This window comes from Gekko japonicus, unplaced genomic scaffold (assembly GCF_001447785.1).
Source record: "Gekko japonicus isolate JY-2015 unplaced genomic scaffold, Gekko_japonicus_V1.1 scaffold546, whole genome shotgun sequence".
In the NCBI taxonomy this organism is placed as follows: Eukaryota; Metazoa; Chordata; class Lepidosauria; order Squamata; family Gekkonidae; genus Gekko; species Gekko japonicus.
Window position 1 is genome coordinate 27,903 of NW_015173139.1, and position 21,248 is coordinate 49,150.

Consider the following 21,248-nt stretch of genomic DNA (forward strand, 5'->3'; position numbering starts at 1 on the left):
GAAGCTTGCTTTTTGAAAGCAAAAGTAGATGCTGAACAATCCGATGATGCGTTCCTGCAGATGTCATGATAAAGACAGGATTATATGAACTACCCTTGTCTGTATCCTATTTGAGGAAGAATTTTTAAAAAAGAGAGCTTTAATTTAAAGCTTGAACAAAAGCTGGGGCCTCTGGACTTTTGGTTATAAAGAGTTTGGAAGTGTCCCTGACCTCTGCTAAGCAGCATTAGAACTGCATATTCGGAGCTCTCCCAAATGAAAGTCCCAAACCATTCCATACATATGGAGCACATCCACCAACATTACCAGAAGAAATAGTGGGTAATCCTCAGGTCACAGATGGCTCGCTTCATTAGAAACCGCACCAGAGGACTGTCCAGGTAACATTCATATTTTAGAGCCTGGGAGAGACAAATAGATTATTTCCCTATCAGGCAGTGATGAGCCATGCAGACAGTGTGGTTTTCCTGAGTGGCCAAGAAATGTGAGCTGCAAGGTTGGGGTGGGCAGCAGAAAGATAGGAGAAATATGTCTAATATTGTCAAGTGAGCAGCCTCTGCCCCGGGAATTTACATCCTCTCTTCAATCTCAGTATCACTAGTAAACAGATTTTTTTAAAAAAAATTCAGAAGTAGTTGACCTGTGCAAAATGCTCGTTTACAATTATCATCTAAAGCAGGGAAGGGCAAATCTAACCAGCATTAATTCTGATGACAAAATCTCAGAGTAGCAGTAACATTAAATTGTTTTCAGAATTCCACAGCCGTGATCTCAAGGACATAACCTCTGACAGTAGTACCCACGGTTTTACTGGGATGACTTTCCATGAAATTTGCCCTTTGTTTAGAATTCTTTTGTCAACATAATCTTGTTTTTAGAGCCTGTTATCTCTAGCACACACAACGGTGTGGTGTAGACTTTCCAATTTCCTGGGGGGGGCTGGGGCTGGGCCAGAGGCATTGCTTTGCTAGGAGCAAGGGAGGCTCCCAGGGGAGGCTGAGCACCTTCCTTCCTGAAAATTTCGGCGGGGGCTAACGCCCCGCCGCCCCCACAAAGATTACGCCTATGAGCACACACTGCCTGTAGCCTAGTTCCCTATCCCCAAGGCCTCTGAAACTCCAGCCAGTCTGGATAATTCCCGGTCATAGAAAGCAATGTAGATGTTGCCCTGGCTGTGAAGCCCTAGGCACTCTGGCACAGCAACTTCCTTGCAAGGTACAGCTCTGTGCCAACACAAACTCTGAAAGTTTGGTCCTGGCTCCACTGGTGGACCTCCTGATGGCCCCTGGTCTTTTTGCCCACTGTGAAATGGAGTGTTGGACTGGATGGGTCACTGGCCTGATCCAGCATTGGCTTCTCTTATGTTCTTATGTAAAGGCTTGCCAGTTAACATGCCTTTCTTCCAAGAAGCACAATTACTCACCTGTACCAACTGGGGCAGATAATCAAGTAGCTCAGCATCAGATATGGAATCGATCCATCGCACAGCTGTCCTCCTCACTTCCTGATCTGGGAACCTGCAGCCATATTACCACAACAGACTCTCACTAGAGGATAAACCCTACCTCCATATGGATGAGCTCTTTCAAGATCCCTGAAATCCTAGAGCAGAGAACTGTTAGCGTCACCAGACTTACAGTCTGATCCTAAGCATGTTCTACAAATTCCACAGAGTTCAGTGAATCTTACTGTTAGGAGTGTGGGCAGGACCGCAGCCTGAGGTTCTGGTGTGTGGAGATACTTTGATCCAGCTACTAACACAATGGTCCAGCCTGCAGATTCTAACAGGTCTAACGCAATATTAGAACAGGGCTTAGACATTCACAGTGCAGATCTAAACAGTTATATCCTTCTAAACCCATTAACTTTAATGAGCTTAGACGGGTGTAATCTGGGAATCCTACATGGGAGGCCAGTCCCACAAGGTGATGCTGAAGGATTCTTGCTCTGCCCCACGGCTGCTGGCCTTTGGGGTTCCACAGGGTTTGATCTTATGCCCCATGCTATTTAATATCTACATGAAGCCACTGGGAGTGGAGGTTTGCACTGCAGTGTCACCAGTATGCGGATGACATTTAGCTCTACCTTTCTTTTCTACCTAATTCTGAGGATGCTGTTAATGTTCTGAACCAGTCCTTGGAGTCCATAATGGACTGGATGGGGTTAACAAGTGGAAACTTAATCCTGACAAGATAGAGGTGCTCTGGGTTAGTAGAAAGGCAGACCAAGGACCTGTCTTGGATGGGGTTATGCTCCCCTTGAAAAGCCAGTTTCACAGCTGCTCAACACAGCAGTCACCTTAGAAAACCTGATGGCTCCTGTGATTCACAGTGGTTTTGCCCAGCTTCAGGTGGTGTGCCAGCTGAACCCATTCCAAGCTCAGTCTGATCTGGCCCAGTCACATCTAGATTGGGCAACTGCAGTGTGCTCCACTTGGGGCTACTTCATGAAGAAGAAGAAGAAGAGATTGGATTTATACCCCTCTCTTCACTACCCAAAGGTGTCTCAGAACGGCTTACAAACTCCTTCCCCTTCCCCTCCCCACAACAGACACCCTATGAGGTAGGTGGGGCTGAGACAGCTCTTGACAGAAACTGCTCTTTTTCAAGAACAGCTCTTATCAGAGCTACGGCTTGCCCAAGGTCATCCAGCCAGGTGCAAGTGGAGAAGTGGGGAATCAAGCCCGGTTCTCCCAGATTAGAGTCCGCACGCTTAACCACTACACCAAACTGGCTCAGTGTTCAGGGGCTGCAGTTACAGGGATCGCATGCCCACCCAAATCCTATAGCAATTACACTGGATTCAAGGTGTTTTTGACCTTTAAAGCCCTACATGGCTTGGATGTCTGAAGGACCTTCTCCCACACATTGCTGTTCAGGAATCAAGATCACAGGGAGAGGCCCTGTTGACTGTCCCATCCACCACAGAAGTTTGTCTGATGGGTGCATGACAGAGAGGGCCTTTTCACTGACAGCCCCACAGTTATGGAACAACCTCTCTAGGGAGGTGCCCCTGGCCCCCTCATTTTCAGTTTTTAGGAGGCAGCTGAAGACAGTTTTATTCATGACGACATTTGATTACTACTTCTGTCTGTGGGCAGTTTTAAATTATTTCTTTACATAGTGCTTTTATGAATTTTACATATTTTATTTTATTAATTTTACATATTTTATTGCATTTTATTATTATTTATAGTGTAAGTCACCTTGAGTTTCTATAAGGTAGAAACTTACGTCTCATATCCTGGACATATGAGATTAGTAATTGACTGAGCACCATTGTTTTAAGTGTTGGATGTTTTTATTATGTTTTATATGTTTTTAATTATGGCACGGCTAATTACCCTGCCCTTGTTAGCCGCCCTGAGCCCACTGGGGAGGGCAGGATATAAATGTGAAAAATAAATAAAAATATAAATATAAATAAGAGGTGGCTAATAATTGTTTAAAATAAATAATTGTGCTACAGATTGCACTGTTTGCCTACTAACCTTCCAGGGCCTCCCACACTGACAGCAAAAGCTTCAAGGGAAATTACTTACGCTGCATGTAAGAGTCCAAGGGCATCCTGATGGTTCATGTGCGTCCATTGCTTTAGCAGGGCATAGATGTCCGGCAAGCATGCCCACTCCCAACTCGGAGCACTAGCAAGCAGCAGAGGCAACGAGCCAGCTTCAGAATGGCAGTAATAACGCTTCTCCCACAGCCGCTTCCGGTCGGCATCTGTGAGCCTGAAGTGGGAGAAGGCAATAAGATTAGACCAGGGACCCAATGGCTATTAGCCCCCATCAGTGAACACAGCCTCCACATTCAAAGGTGGCACGCCTCCGGGACAAGCAACAAGGGAAGAGTGTTGCCTCCATTATTTTCTTGTAGAAGCATCTGACCACCCACTGTTGGAAACAGAATGCTGGTCAAGATGGACCCCTTTCAAGAGTGCTTTTAACCTTTTAAGAGAACTTTGTAGACATTCTATGAAAAACAGAGGCTCACAGTGAGAATGGAAAGGAAAAAATAATTTTTTGTGCAGTGTGGGGGTGTGAACAGGACAGTGTCCTATACAAATGGCCACTTTGTTGAAGTTTCTTTTTGGATATATATTTTTGCGGGTAATTCAGCTCACAGTTGTTTCCTGTTGTTCTTTGCCATTTCTTGCTGTGTGCTATACTGTTGGTTGTCGGCCACTATACAATACCATCTGATCATATGAACATAGTCTGAATATCATCAGAAAAAACGAGTGATATTTTATGTGGCCACCAGAGAGCAGCACAATCGCTGGAAAAACCTGCCCCTTCATCTCAGGCATACAGCACACAGCTGGGCGTTTAGATGTGCAAATGAGTCAATTCATTTCTCCCAGGGAGGGATCAGGTGGCTAATGAGGAAGCTTGAACCAATTCCACTCCAAGTATAATGGGATCAGCGACTCTCCTGCCCAAAGGGCAGCAGGAGGCAAGGAAGCTGTAGCCCATGATGAAGTGCAAGGGCACCAGGGAAGGGGCCGGTCCTCATTAGAAGTAGTGGAGCCACCCAGACATGCATCATATGGAGTTGGCCTTAGCTTACACTACAGTAAATCAGCTAGTCTTTAAAGATGTCCCAACACTCCTCTCATTTTTGCTGCAATAGGCTGACATGGCTTCCCTGCTGGAATCTGCTCTTGTTTTATGGCTCTCTCTGCACCAATAGTGATAAGTTAATCTGCATCTGAAGGGGAGAAGAAAGGTTAAACTTCCCAGTAACTTGATTCATAAGTTTAGTCCTTCCTTAAAACTTCTGGAATGAGAAGCAAAAGGCCTGGCAACAATCAAAGGAGAGAAGGAAATGAGCAGAGCTTGCTTAACTTTTAAAAAGTGAGGCAGCAGGGCTGAAGCCTGTCTTAGAGGCAAAACCCTCTGACTTGGAAGTTCTCCCCCCCATCCCAAATATGTCGCAACAAGCCCTAGTATTTCCAGAAGGGAGCTTTGACTCTCAGAAGCTTACACTCCATAATGCTCTGCACATTCTCAGAGACACAGATTTAACAGCAGGGATAAGCAACTATTCAGCACACGTGCTGAATAGCAGCATGCCAGACCATTTTCCAGAGTGTGCAGGGCTGGGTCTCCACCCAAGGGACCAAGGTGAAACTGCTAGCAGTACTTGGGATTCAGCTTCTTTCCTGTGTGTCTGGCCAAGCACAGTCCTGGCCTCTCCCTTCCCGCTTTGTATGCCAGCTCACCATCTACTTCACAGGCAGAGATGAGGGGCACTGCGGCTGTCTACACTTATTGTTCAGTTAAGCCCTACACTGAAAACAAGGCTGAGGGACTAACTCCAGGAAATGAGGTTTACCCCATATAGCTCAGGCCCCATGCCTCAGCTGGAAAAGTAGCTTGCTGTAATTTCATTTGGTCCCTTGAGAATCTTTTTAAAAATTGTTTTTACTGATCAATGCAGTTGACAGCTCAAAAGACAATACGATAAGATGACCTGAAAGGTCGACAGCGAGAGGTCTGAGGGAAGACAGAAACCGCAATGGAGAGTATCACAAGAGGACTGAGTGGGATTGGCAAAAGCAGCCTACATATGGTGTAGGTCTGCAACAGAAAAGAGCAGCTGGGAGGAGAGGAAGAAAGAAACCTGAGGAGGAGCTGGAGGTGCCCTGCACTCCAGCGGTACAGGGGAAAATGGTATTGTTGGCAGAATTATTATTTAGGGTTACCTTAGCTCCACTGTGCTAAAGTGACCGATTTCTGGAAACAAAGATGCAAGGGGCTGAGGTGCCTGGAAGCCACACCTTTAATCCCAGACATGTGGGACTGGGCCGTGGCTATTCAGGTCAGAAGGAAATTATTACCTGAAACATTCCGGCATCAAATCTTAGCACTTAAATGTTTCCAGGGTTGAGGTCTGACTCAAATCAAGTCCTTCTAGGCCACATTGGCAAGGCAATGTGAGAAAGACCACAGAAGAGATGTCTTGGAGGGAGACCAGGGCTGGTTACAAATGACTGAAGCTCGGGTCCAAGGCCACTGTAATCACCCCAGCAGCACTGTCACTGGGAAAGCAGGAGAGCTGGGCATGGGGGCATTTGCAAAGCTGGAGGGGAGGGAGGGTCACTCACATGCCATGGCTAGCTTTTCCCACAGGCTTCCTTTTGCCACCCCCAGGAAATCCATTCACTAAGATCCGGAACAAAGCTGAAGGAAAATGAAAGTGCTGCCCGCCTGTGGGAACTTCCCACCCTAGCAATGACCCATAGCAGGCAGGAAAGGCTGTGGCACTGCCTCCTGTACAATGCCAGGAAATGCCCACCCACCACTTTTCTTTCAGAAAGCCAGAGCTCCCAAAGATGAAGGGAAGGGGTGTGTGTGAGAGGGCAGCTGGACACCTGCTTTACATGCATCATGCACAACCCCAGGGTACAAACTGACCAGCACAGCCACTTTTTTTCCAAGCGCACAGGCAATCTGCAGTTGCAAATGTGGTGGGAATAATCAAATCAAGGTTCTCTTCTGTTATCTTGTGCTTGCAGAGACAGTAAAAATATTAACTGCATTAGAACATATCAATGCAGCCTTTAATGACAATTCTGGCATTAAACTGGAATTTTCAGCACTTCTGGCTTGATCTACCCATTGTTCGATGTTGTGCTGTGGTAATTTCAGGGCTATTTTTGGGCAGGAACGCAGAGGAATGGAGTTCCAGCTGGCTTCGGAGTTGGCCACGCCCACTACAGCCAAAACGTCTGTGTGCGTGGCTACAGAGGGAAGGCCTGGAGAGCGACCCCCACCATGGCAACTCCAAGGCAGGCAAGACAGGGGGGCCTCTGGAAGGATTGGGGAGGCATTTAAATGCCTCCCCGTCCCTTCCCCAGCCTGTCCAAGGGCTGGCTTCCCGGGGATTCCTGCAGCCGTGGGGCGCCGGGCAAGCCAAGGGAAGGCAGTTTAAATTTCCCTCGCCTCCAAGGGCCAGCTTGCCTGAGCTCCCCACAAGGGAAGGCATGGGTGTGTGGCCTAATATGCTAATAAGTTGTGCTATCAGGGGTGTGGCCTAATAGGCTAATGAGTTTCTACTGTTGGGTGTGGCCTATTATGCTAATGAGTTCCTGCTGGGCTTTTTCTACAAAAAAAAGCCCTGGGTAATTTTATGTATTTACTATATTTATATCCTGCCTTTCTCCTCCCAAGAGGGTCCCAAAGCAGCTTACATTGTTTTCCTCTCCTGTTTTATCCTCACAGCAGCCCTGTGAGGTAGGTTAGGCTGAGAGTGTGTGACTGTCCCTAGGTCACCCAGCAAGTTTCCGTGGTGCAGTGGGATTTGGGTCTCCCCGATCCTAGTTGGACACTTTAACTATTATGCCACATTGGCTCTCCAGCCACGCACCTCCTGAATTTTCCAACCAAAGATAGAGATCCTGCCTCTAAGGAACAACAGAAGACATGTAAGATTTCATCATAGGAATGCCAGCAATGAAGCCACACCCCTTGGCATTCATGAAGACTGGCCAATGGCAGCTTTCAATTTAAAACCAGCTGTATACAACTCTAGTCCTTGTGTCTCTGGAATTATATCCAGCTAAGCCCAGAAGGCTCTGCTACTATACAAGTAACAGAGCTCCCAACAGATTCTACATCCCAGGCACCACAAAGAAGCAGATAACCAACATTAATTCTTAAGGAAGTCAAGCAGTTTTACACACTCTTCACTATACTCTTCAGCCCTGGCAGCTCTTTTTGAATGAACACAACAAGCAACAGAAGGCTCAGGGCTGTATTAGGCAAAGGCTGATGATGTTATTACTGCCAATATTGTTGCACAGCGTGTATCATATACCAAGTCTGTAATCAGTCATCACTTTAATTTCCATTTAGCAGACAGGGCAGGAAACACAGACCGAGAGAACAGAGGCTTTTCCCCTGTGTCACCAACGGACTACTGAGCTCTTGGCTGGCACTCAGTCTGTACACAGCCTGTATCCTAGTCAGTCCCTGTTCCTGGAAGCACTGAGGAATGCTATCAGGATAGGCGAGACTCAGCTGCTTCAAGTTTCATGGGCTTTCTCTCTGCAACACTACAAACATCTGGGCTCAATCTTTGTCTCATCCCCAAACACATAATTAGAGACAGCCTCTCAATGGAGCCCCAGTTTCTCCCCTTCACCCACAGTCCTGGGAGGCCCCATTCACTGAAGGTGCTTTGGAACTCCAGGGGATCTGAGCATCTTATCCATAGACCCTGAGCCCCAGAGCCTCTTTTTATTATTTCACATAGACCCTGAGGTATGTGAAATAACAGTAAACCTCTCAGCATATGTAAATGCCCCTTTCCTCACACTCCAGCAGGGGTCATTTCCTGCAGGAGCACAGCTCTGGCAGTAAAGAGCCCAGGGGGCGGCCACATGCAACAAGCCCCGCCCCCTGCTCCCAGCAGCCCTCAGTCAGAGCAAGAAGCAGCCAGGTAAGCTGCAGAGCCCCCCCGGTCCAAAACAGCCCAGTGGCACCTTTAAGACCACGTTTTATTCAGGCACAAGCTCTCCCTCCTCTGCGAGGACAGATCTGCACGTTACCCTTGCCTTCTGACACACTTCCAATGATGTCAGGGGGTATGGTATATGCAAATAAGTTATGCTAATGAGCTCCTGCACCTCTTTTTCTACGAAATGACCCCTGCACTCCAGTAACCATGAACCCCTCCTCCACTTAGCCTTAAGCAGCAAGGTAACCAAAGCACATGCTGTAACAGCCAGGTATGAGCCCTGGCACCTCTCTTTCTGGAAGACAATACTCAACCAATATAATGTGTGGGGATGTGGGAATAAATTGGCCACACATATGTGAAGCCTTCCAGAGCAGTAAGTCAAGGGAGCAATAAGCTCCACCTGAAAAAGAAGAGAATACCAACCACTGCTGATAAAAAGGCAATTTGTAAGCATGTTTCTAGCTCTTATAGAAGAGATGCTATTATCCCAGTGAGCACTATATTTTTACTGTAGGAGGCATATGAACTCCTTGAACACAGTCACACAAGTGTTTATTATCATGAGGAAATTTTCTGAGGTGAGAAGCATAGTCCTGCTCTGTAATGCAAGATAGACTGCCCCAATTGGAAGATTAATTACTAGAGTCCCAAACATCCATCTGCAGAGACTATGTGAGACAGCAAGGAACTAAAATCTGCCCTAATCCATAGTAGTTCCTCAAATCATGTTTCTTTTCAACACTTTTATTAAGTTTGAGAAAAACAAGGTAAAAAAATTATCAGACCGGGAAATATTTGCCACTTATAGTTTTAAAATCCTCTCCATTCTTATTTGCCAATAGATCACAAGCAATCTAGGTTGGAAGCCCTTCTCAGTTGGTAGAAAACCATTTATGAAGGAAAGGGATCATAGAAACTGGTTGATACTGTGTCCAGAATAGCAGCCACTAACCAATAAGCATGTTGCCAACACAGAAATATATTTTGAACAAGAGGTCTGGATGAAAGTCTCATGCCTGGGAACGCTTTTAGAACAGCTGTAGCAAGAGTGCGCTTGGAGTTCTGATCTCAGAAAGTGAGGAAAGCCAGAGAGGCAAGGAAGGAGGTGAGATGTCTAGACGAGATGTTAGACATCCCACAGGAACAGGGAGGGAGTATAATGTGCCTAGCAAAAGTGCAATGGCATTTAAAGAATGGGCAAAGACAGATGGGCCGATGCTGGTAGGGATTCCTTTCACTGTAATACCTTTACCTCTCCTTCAGCCTTTAAACCAGGGTTGTCAAACATGCGGCCCGGGGGCCAAATCAGGCCCCCGGAGGGCTTCCATCAGGCCCGCAGTGGAACTGGCTCTCTCCTGCTTCCAGTTCTGCTGCTACTGCAGCATCATAGCTTGCTTCGCCAGACTCTCTTAATCACTCAGCCATTTCATGTTTTAACCTGGGTCCTAGACTCAGAACTCTCAGCATGAGATTACTGTGGTGAATGTCAATAAATTAAAAGTAGGTTTGCAGCTTATAGAGCTAATGTTTTAAGCATGTTTTTATTTTACATTTAAAAAACCCTTTGTGTTTGTGTCCTTTATAAAGTTTATATCTCCGCTACCTGGCACTACATTTTATGACACACATGGCCCGGCCCAACAAGGTCTCATTTATGTCAGATTCGGCCATCATAACAAATGAATTTGACACTCCTGCTTTAAACTGTACATTTCTCAGGGTAGGGCTGCTCCCTCTAAGCTATGGAGTCCTGTGAGCAAAAATTCTACTTTTCGAGCTACAGGCATTAAAATTGTAAGCGAGCGATTTGGCTACTGCATAAATTAGTTTGCTCTGGAGCCATCCTTCCCGAGCTAAGACAAAAAGATGTAACTATGAGCTAGCTCACACTAACTCAGCTTAGAGGAAACACTGCCAAGGATCCGCCCCTTATTTAGCTTATGTTTTGCTCTCATACACATTTTTATCTTGTCTTCCCCCCCCCCAGGAGCAACATGTGATTTAAATGGCTCTCTTCTCTGTTTTATCCTCACAATAATCCCATAAATGCAGTTTGGACTACAAGAGACTAACTGCCCCAAAGTCACCAAGTTGCACTTCATGGCCATGTGGTGATTTGAACCCAGGTCTCCCCACACTTAGTCCAACACTCTAAATACTATATCAGACTATTTCTGTAAAGCACCTCATGCAAGCAGAAAAGAAAGTGAAAGGGATATATGGAACAGAAGAGCTCCAGACGTCCTACCGAGGGCTATTCAGAAACTGGAGAGGTCAGCCTAGACCACTCCAATAGGAGCCATGCAACAAAAGAAATTTGCATAGCCTATCGAGCGAGCAGAGGCGTGACCTAACTAGTTGCTGGATGACTTCCCCCCACTGAAGGAGAACTGATGGAAAACCAGTAGTCCACATCTGTTAGCAAGAGAGTTCTGAATTCTTGGCTTTCAATTTAATGGATAATTCCTTTCCAAAATACAGTCTGGAGAAGAGCAAGACCATTCCCTCCCTCTTATATGCAACATGCTCTTGAGAGAGTTTGACAGCCATGTGTGTAACCATCAGGGCTGTTGTCAGTTATTACTGGAATGATGCCACAAGCTTTAGAAAGACTGGCCAGATGCTTTGAGTCTGAATAAAAGTATAGTAAGGATAGACTGAAGAAACAATACGTTATATAGTCACCTTTGTGGAAGGAGGTTTCTTCTCTGCTTAAAGCCATTTTTTGTCAAGGAACACAGTTGAAACATTCAGTTACACTCAAGGAAGGGGCCCATGAAAACTTAATTAATGCCCACTGAAAAGCCAACAATCTCCTGCAAGCTTCAGAGTACTTTTGTTATAGACGATGTGTTCCTCAGATAAGGATCAGACCCCAGGATTCTTCATCTCACCACACAAAAGCTGCCCTATACTTGCATACACTGCCAGTTCAGCATGATCTAGTCTGACTGACAGTGGATCTCCAGGATCTCAGGATGAGGAAGGTCTTTCACAGCATCTGCTACCTGAGATCCTTCTTTAACTGGCAGTGTAACAGACTGATCCCAAGACTTTCTGCATGCATATCTTATGCTCCACTATTGGCCTACAGCCCCTCAGGAAGTGAACATAATCTGAGCTGCTTTGCTTGGCCACTTTGAGGAAAAGTCATCTCAACAATAAGACACGTTGGCCTTTAGGAACAAACAAAATGAACTGAAGTCCAGTGCCAGAGACTTCTTTGGGTCAACTCAAAAGTTCTCAAAAAAAGTTTAAATCATCCTAAAATTTTGTGTGAAACCAGCTAATCACTCCTCTGATGTCTGTTTCAGTGAATAAACAAAACAGCAACTTGTTTAGAATGACATCATGGAAAAATGACCAGGTTACAGGACACAATTTACCTATGAAGGGATGTATGTGGATTTATGGCCCCATTGGCTGAAGCTTTCCAAAGTCTCATGGTGTTTTGTGCCTTTGCCATTACTGCCAGCTAAGGGTGTAATGGGGACTGAACTTCAGCTCTCAGCTTTGCATGATATGAGGTCACTAATCTATGGATAGGCTGCCAATTGACCAGGAAAACACACCTAGTTTTTAAAAAATCTGTTCAGTTGCTGGAAAAGCAAGGGACAAAGCAAGGCCTTCTTTTCCTCTTCAGCCTTTGGGGGGAGGGGGTTGTTTTTAAGTTGTACATTTTAGGAGAACAAACAGATTTTGAATGGGGCTTTGGCCACAATCTACTGGACTCCAAACTACTGGACTCCAAAACTCATGTCTTTGTGTCAAACTTGGTCTGGGGTCTGTTCCCACCCTGGTGCCACAGTCCTTGGAAGAGGTAGCAATCCTAGTTACAGGCTCTCCTCTAAATACGCACAAAATGGGTATGGCACACAGTAGTGCTGAAGGAGGAGATCCAGGAATCATGAAGGAAGAAAGACTGGTTCCTTACATTGCAGTACACGAAGGTTACCAGAAGGAATGACATATGACATGGTCTTATACTGAATCAGACTATTGGTCCATCAAGGTCAGTATTGTCTACTCAGACTGGCAGCAGCTCTCCAGGTTCTCGGGCAGAGGTGTTTCACATCACCTACTACCTGGTCCTTGCAACTGGAGATACTGGGAGGGGGGACCTGGAACCTTCTACATGCCAAGCAGATGCTCTACCATTGAGTCACAGCCCCCTCCCCGAGCTCTTTTTCCCCTCCCCTTGTGATGCTACATCCAGTACCATCCAAAGGTGTCTCAAGGGCCAGAAGCCTCCTCCCCTCAGTGCCTGTGCACACCCCAGCCTCTTACCAATACAGCGATTCCTTCTGCATCACCTCCTTCAGCTTCCGCTGGTCTTCCTCAAGGAGGCTGTGGAAGTTGTACTTTGGACTGAAGTCTGCTGCAGGTGGACTAGTAAACTTGACTTCAAATGCTGAGCTGGGAAAATCAATCTGTAAGAAAAAAGCAAAGAGTGATTGTTACACACACACATACACACACATACACATACAGAGTCTTAAAGGCATCTGAAAGGGCAGATGAATACTGAGAGGACCTTCTCTCACATCCTTTTAAGGAACTAGCCTGAAAGAGGGTCTTGCTCTCTCCCACTTGTATTTGGATGTCCTGTTATTCATGTGACTGTCGGCCAATTCAGACATCAAAGAAGCAGATGCCTATTTATTTCATTTGAAATAATCATGAACCGCTTTTCTGACAAACCTTCACAGTGGTTTCCAGGTAAAACCATAGATTCAAACAATCTCACAGTTCTATTTTCCAAATCATTGGATTTTCACGACTATTTCCCAAATCATTTGGATTTTCAACACACACATTCCCACCCCACCCACCCCAAGTTTCTTCTGTGCCAGGCTCACCAGGTTTTCAGAGTGCTAATGATGCAGTTTCAGGGAGGAAGATACATCATTGTTTGTGGAAAATGAGAAGAGAGTTACAAAATCAAGTTAACTCCCATTCTCTGACTAGAAAGGCCACAGAGAGATCAGCAAGACAAAAGGCTAACAAAAATGACCAAAGGGTTTTACGGCCAAGTCACATCCCCAGTGAGCCTAGTCACAGGGCTTGTGCGAAAACTGCTGTCAGTCTATTTCAACATTTCATTTGCTTAGACTGTGGCTGCGGTCAAACACACTAAGGCTGCGGTTCCATGGCATGGCAATTGTGCTTTGTTCCCGATGTAATTAAAACTGGAATATTTTTTTCTGAGTTGGGATGTTCACACATCCCTCCCTGAACCACAAGCTCGCCTTCCCCACCTGCCCACCTCCCCCCACCCAGCAACTTTCCAGCCACCGGCCCGATGAAAAGAAAAGAAAAAGGCACCTTTGAAAGAGTTCTCCTTTCCACCCGATGCTGCTGGCTAGCTGGGTGTGCTCCCTGGCGCCGGGGGCTCCCTCCCTCCTAACGCCGCAGCTTCGGGGACTCCCTGGGTGGATGCCAAAGCCTGCTCGCCTGCCCCCCCCCGCTTCCTCCCCCAGAAACTGTCAATGCCGCCTCCATGCCGGGGGATGGCGGGCAGGACTTTTCTCCAAGCAGGATGAGCGCTTGTTTACTCAAGCGCTCAAAGCCGGAAGGTTTTTTTAAAAAAAAAATCGCACAGAGCGGTCAGACGGCCCTAATCGCAATCATTGTGAAAGCTGACTGTCCAGATGGGCGAAATCACGCATTCAAAGCGCAAGTGCCAGGAAAATACTTGATTCTCCCGGGGGCACGAAAACCCGGGAGCATTGCGGGAGTGAGCCCGCTTTGGCGTGGGAGGTGGATTTGCCTGTCTGATCAGCAAACTTAAATGCGGGAGGGAACAGCAGCGAAACCTGATCAAAAAGACCGTGTGATCTCAGCCTAAATAATCCACTTTCAGTGCACTTTCCAACTGGATTTGTACTGTGTAAACTGGCAAAATCCAATTCAAAAGTGCACTGAAAGTGGACTGAAAGTGAATTCTTTAGTTTGTGTGACCACAGCAGGAGACTCGCTGCACCAACACAAAACTTCCAAAAGAGGGCTGAGTGTTATGCCAAGCCACAATCTAGACCAGGAGGGGAACAAGCCAATTACCCTTCTGACTGCTGATTCAGCACTCATTCTCATTTGCCCCATAAACCTACATCATGACAGCCTCAAGAGGAATGTGTGAATCAGCCCTCAATCAGGGACACAGTTTCTCCGAACTAGCTGCCAAACTTCTCCATGCAACATTCCCTTGGGAGCAGGCCACAAATACACAACTGACCCTGTTGCCCCACCTCCAAGCATGTTTCAAATGCGTTGAGACACTTGGGATAACTAAACATGCCCCAGGGGTGGAGGTGAGGGAGAATCCATATATATTTATCTCTGCTCTCATTCAATCACATGTGAAGTAGGGGAAGGTTGGGTCTGGTTTTGGAGCATGTGCAAAGTCTCCTTTCCCACTCCTCACAGGGAAGGGCTGTGGCTCAGTGGTAGAGCATCTGCTCAGCATGCAGAGTGCCTCAGGTTCTATCCTCTGCATCTCCAGTTTTAAAGGAATCAAGTAATATGAAGGAATATGAAGTAATATGACCTTCATATGAAGGTCCTATGAAGGAACTCAGGTCCTGGAGAGTTGCTGAGCTGAGTATGCAATTCTGACCATGATGGACTGATGGTCCAATTCAATATAAGGCAGCTTCATGCTTTAGTGTAACTGCAACCCCTTCTATCATGCACTAGGCAGAGATCCTCCAGAGCTTCAGGGTCACTGCATATAAGCTGCTATCCTACAGCAGTGACAGACAGTGCCACATCCCCTTAGATGCTCCCTTTAGGCCATCCCCACCTTGAGCATTGCACCTGAACAGTAGGATATGTGAATACATACATGTGGATCTCCCTATCACATCTAGTTTGGCCTCAACAGCTTCCAAGGACATAGACAGTCCCCAAGCAACATAGTTACATAGATAAATAGTTTAGGCATTAGATTCACTACTGGATACACAATACATTTGTATGGATGTATTCACACCAGTGAAAACAAAGGCCTGTAAAGCTAAGCTGATATCTGTATGGGAGAACAGGAATGACCTGCACATTACAGCATTCAAGAGCATGCAGAGATATCAGTCAGTGCTGTAGGTCAGCGGCTATCTACAGTGACCTCAAGATTCAAGAGAATCTGTGCTTAGTGCATACTGCATAAGGGACGGCAATTGCAAGTGGATTACAAGGACATTTCCTTTGAATCTTCCAAGAGGAAAAGATGGGGGGAAATAAGGTCAAACGTCCTGAGCTTTAGAAAGCCACAACCACACCCCATCTTTGAAAAGGAAAAAATCCCAAGGTAGGATGGGATGCAAAAGTTCATTAGCAGCAGACCTCATTCATACAAATGCAGCTCACTGCAACAGCAGAGCTTAAGGAATTACCAGCCATAGCTTTAAAAAAAATAAATTAAAAGCTTGATGAATTTGTAAGTGGCTTTGGAAGAAAACTCAATCACTTGGTTGCATGCCAAAGAAATCAGTACTCTGTAAGCAGGTCAGAGAACTGCAGCAGAATTAGGAAAGAATGACAGGAGCTAATTGCAGTTCAGGCAGGGCTGGGTTGGTCTCTTAGAAATAATTCTCCTCCCTGCTCCGTGTCAGCAGACATCGGTGAACATGATAGGACCCGGGGGAAAGGTTCCCAAATCCAGCCCAGCTGTATTACTCGCTCTTCCTCACAAAGCATCCACTTAAGCAGCATCAGCTTCTCCTGCCCTTCCTCCTGTCCACACCCTGTACAGCAGGCTCCTAGTTCTGTAGCCAAAACATGACTGGTGTGTAGCAGAAGGGAGGTAGAAAGAGAGAAAGAACAACTGGCATTATTAATATATTTATTTATCTATCAGTTTTATACCCCGCCCTCCCAGCCAGGGAACAATGTAATATTGGAAATCTCAATATCTATATATCTAATAGCCAAGTTACCCCCTCCGTGTGGATATCTAAATCCACAAATCGGGGGCACTTGGGGGGCAGGGAGATTTTCCTGCACACTTGGGGCTGTCCCTTGGTATGCTGAAAAATCTAAAAAGTTTTTAAAACTGTACAGGGGATATTTAAAACCCAAATAAAGTAAGAGCGTTCCCTGCGCATACACAGAGAATGCTCTGGGAACTCTGCGGTGGGCCGGTGGCTGGGAGGCGCTCAGGCCTCACCGCGGGTGCCGGGGGGGGATCAGCGAGGGGGGGATCGGCGGGCCCGGCAGCTGGGAGGCAGATTAGGGGCCTTTAGGAATACCCCCCCCCCCCCGTGAGTATCACGGGTCCCACTTCTTGTAAACTACTAATTTAGAATTCTGACAAAATCTCTTCCTAGCCAAGCATTCAACAGATTAGTTCCATCTACTTTTTAACATGCTCTGACCTGGATAGCCCAAGTTAAAGATCCCTTTGTCAGATACTTTAAGTCTCAAAAACGTATACCCTGAAAATCGTGTTGGTCTCTAAGGCACTACTGAACACTAAAAAGTGAGCGTGTGATCCCTCTTAGTACTGCCGGTATGCAAAGGCACTCTTCCACTGTTCAGACCATTATGTGTAGATACTATTGTTTGTGCCAATCTTTTTATGATGGCTGGAAGGAATCCTAATCAAGATGGCCCTGACCACACCCAGTGCATATAAAAACTGGAGTTTTCATAGACCAGTGCCATAGCCCCAGTTTCCAGGGACAAACAAACAATAGCCCAAATGTGGTTAGGATAGTTAGTGAGTGGCTATTTATATGCATGTCAACTAACAATTTCAGTGTGCTTTCGTGCTTTCTGCAGGTTCACAGGGAATGGAACCCAAACGATGAACTCACCTGCAGAATAACACTGTCAGGTTGGTTGAAGTTGGGAGCACTCGATCTGGCACTGGAGGGGTCTTGAGTTGCTGGCCACAAGCCCAGGAGTTTTCGCCCACAGGTCAGAACCCTATACATAAAAAAAAGTGGAATGAGACATTGAGGCTGATACAGGGTCCCGTAGCTAACTAGGAATAATATCCAGTGACGTAAAAGCAGTAGCTTACAGAACCCTCAGCCATCAGCAAAAAATACTGGGATTCTTTTCTGTTATCACACTGAGCTCCTCTGCAACAAAGCCACAGTTTGGAAGGACTAACCTTTTAATATTTTATTTCTTTATTTAAAATGTTTTTATGATGCCTTTCTACCTGATCAGGGTCCCCAAATTGGCACACATAAAAACATTAAAACATCTGACCCAGTAAAAACATTTGAAATTATTAAATGTTCAATAGAAATACATAATACCAGAACCAGGGAGAAGGGCCAACAACTGTTGCTGGGGTATGCCAAACAAAACAGTTCAAAAACAAAGATCATAAGGTCTTAGCCATCACTAATCTAGGGGTAATACAGAATTGCCAGTCAAAGCTATAGAAGCTTAACTGTTAATTTATAAAACCAAGCATACAGCAAAATTCAGAATCACTGCATTACATTAATCCTACAAGGCTCTCATTCTACAAACTGGAGATGTTCAAGTCTTGCTTTTATGCCACTCACATGGCCACTCAGAGCCTATCCCAGATCACTTTTCTGAAAGGGACCATAGATTCAGGCTTGTTCCACAACAGGATACTTCTGTGCTGCTCAGTCATGCCTTTTTCATCATCAAATCAGCTGTGTTGAATCTGAAACAGGAGTTCTATACAGCACTGAATCAGGGGTCCCCCCCATATGGTGCCTATGGGTGTCACGGCACCTACTGACACCTTGGGGTGGGGCCAGGTAGGACTTTTGCCCAGCATGGTTTCTGATTGACTATTGGGAGATTTGATCGGCTGTGCAGATTTTTTTTTTTAATATAATGGCAATGTCTTCGCCATTAAAACTAACCAGCACATCATAGAAATTCCAGACTAAGAGTAGTGTGGAAGCAATCCAGCACAATGCCCTAGGTGTTAAGCAAGTAATAGCCAACAACTCAGCACAGTTGTCCAAGTTACTGATCCCATACAGACATCCTGGATAGGTACCTTGTTTATTCTCTGTGGCGCTCCCTATATTCCCTCAAAGAAGCCACAAAAGCAAGTATACATACTGCCTAAAGTTGAAAAGGGGGGTGGTAACCCAGCCCAAGGCCTCTGGATTCCGGCGCTGCTTATTTGTCTCTGAAGAGCTCCCAGGAGGTGGGATCGGAACGGCATAGAGAGTGGCTGTCAAAAGAGACTCCCGTGGCAGACGGTTCACTTGAATTGGAAAGCAGATCCTGAAAGAAGTTACAGTGAATTAGTTAGGACATTGATTTCAAGCTATTTCCCTCTCCAAGGCAAAGCCTTCTTACAGCAATTATCCCAGTCACCATTTATAACAACCCAGTGAGGCTATGATTTTCATTTTCTTGTGGTTGGAAGACCATACCTAAAGTCAGGTCTTCCAGGTTTAAATGCAACACTTTATATGATGAACCACTTTGGTCCTTGATTCCCTTTAGGAATCACATGAACACATGAAGCTGCTTTATCACAGTTAGTCTTATCTACTCACACTGCCAGTGGCTCTCTAGGGTCTCAGGCAGGGCTCTCTATGGGCAGAGGTGTCACTCATTTGTTATGAGGGCCAGATCTCATATAAATGTCACTTCGTTGGGTTGGGCCATGTGTGCCATAAAATGTAATGCCAGGTACTGGAGATATTTCACCACTGACTGTGTCCCACACCACTCCTCAGCACCTAACTAACCACCCTTTGCTCAATATGCAGAAGAATTTTTGTGTACCACAGTGAACCACTGCCTGACAATCAAGGTCCAAAAACCAGAAACACTTGTGGCTCTTCAAAGACTAACACATTTCAGAAGCTTTTGATGAGCTGCAGCATGAAGTGCTGCATTCCATTGTGCAAGTACAGCAAAGACAAGTGGCCAAGTGGTATCAACCAGGGGAACCCAATAAGCCCTGCCTTAATGAAACTGCTACGGTCAACAGGCTTGGGAGGGGGGTGAGGCAGCCCCACAATCCCACACCTCCCTCTTTCAAAGTCCCACATTCATCAACAAGTTTGAACCACAAGGGGAACTGTGATGCTCCTCAGCACCACAAGCAACCTTCAAGTGCTGCCATTCTCCAAAGATGCCAGCTCCACTTTAATTGCCTTTTGCAGACTTTTATTTCCTACCAGCTCCATGGCATTATCCAACCACACAAAATATTACACCCCATGTGCAAACACACAGACACACATCCAGTGCCTGCCTCTGCAGTGTGCAAACCCAGCACACTTTTCTGAATGCCTGCTCCCATCCCTGATCTTCACCTAACACACACCCCATCCTCCACTTCCATTCAGACTGTTACATAAGACATAAGGAAGGCAGGAGAGGAGCCACGTACATTGGGGTCAGCAGGCTCTGGCTCACCTGACTCAGCAGCTCTCCTCTGCCCCTGACCCTTGGCATTTTGCACACGTTGCACCCCTTACATAAGTCCAGGCTGCTGTGCCAGGTCCCCTCACCGTCACGGTGGGGGGATTTGGGGGGCGTTCCAGGGGTGGGCAGGACATTATGTATGATGTCATCATGTCAGTGACTGGTTTTTGGGCTCTGGTTTTTGGCAAAACTCTATGTTTTTTTGCATTCAAAACCACAGAGTTTGCCCAAAAACCAGAGTGTCACCACATGATGTCCCTGGCGCAGTGATGACTTCTGGAAGTCACATCATCATGTTGGGGATGTCACGTGACAACGTCTCTGTTTGGGGGTGGGGTTTCCCCCTGTAATGTATTCCTCTCCGACCATGTGCGAGGCTAGTCGCCACACGGTCATGCGAAGCTTCCGAGCTTCGCTCCCAGGGACAATGGCCCTTGCGGATCCTAGCCCGCGCCAATCAGTGGGCTAGGCTCCCGGCCGAGAGCCCATGGAACTCTCGGCCACTGTAAATAGCCTATCACTGGTGTCGGTGTGTGTGTGTTTGGGTGTGGGGATTGTTGCACATATAAGCCGGCCTGCGAGCTGGGAAACTTGTCTTGTTCTTTCCTGAAATAAAGGTATGAGAGCTGAAATCACTAGTAAGTCTCAGTACTTTTCACCCCCACTGGCCAACTGGCCGGCAGTGGATCGAAGCCTACAAAAGTGGGGGAACCCCTGCTGGGACCTGGGGGCTGGCAACCCTACCAGCCAGCCATCTTTCCAGGAGCCCAGGCAGCAGAGGAAGGAGCCCGATGTGCTCTGGCCGGAGGAGGTGGCAGCAGCAGGCAGCACAGCTCCGTCCAGCGCCTCAGCCAAGGAAAGCAGATAGGCCTCAAAGGGCCTGGCTGTGCAGAGCTTGTGGCCAATTAAACTTATTCATCGCCCAATACCTGCTACTGCAGGGCTCTGGGTGATATACAAAAACATTAAAACCGTAACATAGATACATAAATAATACTGATACAGCGATCTAAAAAGATCAAGTGGCGAGAACTGCAATGGTTGAGCAATCCCTGGAGATCTGGAGGAAGACCCTGGGGAAGGCCCATGTTTGGGGAAGGGAGGGACCTCAGCAGGGGGCATATTACCCTAATATAGGCCCTTCCAGTCCACATTCAGACTGTTTCCCCCCAGTTGCTTGTGGGCCACATAAAAGCCCTGGATGGGAAGGTTCCAGCCCCTGGGCCTTATGTTTGACATGTCTGCTCTATGGTCTTAGGCAGAGGTCTTGCACATCACCTACTCCAAGATCCTTTACCTGGAGATGCGAGGGATTGAATTTAGGACCTTCTGCATGCCAAACAGATGTTCTACCACTGGGCCACAGTCCCTTTCAATGTAGACAATACGTTTCTGCTA

The 21,248-nt window shown here is 46.5% G+C and overlaps 1 protein-coding gene across 3 annotated transcripts in view; it reads right to left on the bottom strand.

The window, feature by feature from the left end:
• PIK3C2B (phosphatidylinositol-4-phosphate 3-kinase catalytic subunit type 2 beta) overlaps positions 1-21,248 on the bottom strand; it is a 92,392-nt gene that overhangs the window by 25,648 nt on the left and 45,496 nt on the right. For all 3 annotated transcript variants that reach the window (XM_015422272.1, XM_015422271.1, XM_015422270.1), the window contains exons 12-17: positions 18,525-18,692; positions 17,279-17,390; positions 12,753-12,895; positions 3,542-3,730; positions 1,424-1,517; positions 307-401 (exon numbers count right to left, since the gene is read on the bottom strand). In XM_015422272.1, the coding sequence (XP_015277758.1) occupies positions 307-401; positions 1,424-1,517; positions 3,542-3,730; positions 12,753-12,895; positions 17,279-17,390; positions 18,525-18,692 (801 nt within the window). The remainder of the gene's footprint in view (positions 1-306; positions 402-1,423; positions 1,518-3,541; positions 3,731-12,752; positions 12,896-17,278; positions 17,391-18,524; positions 18,693-21,248) is intronic.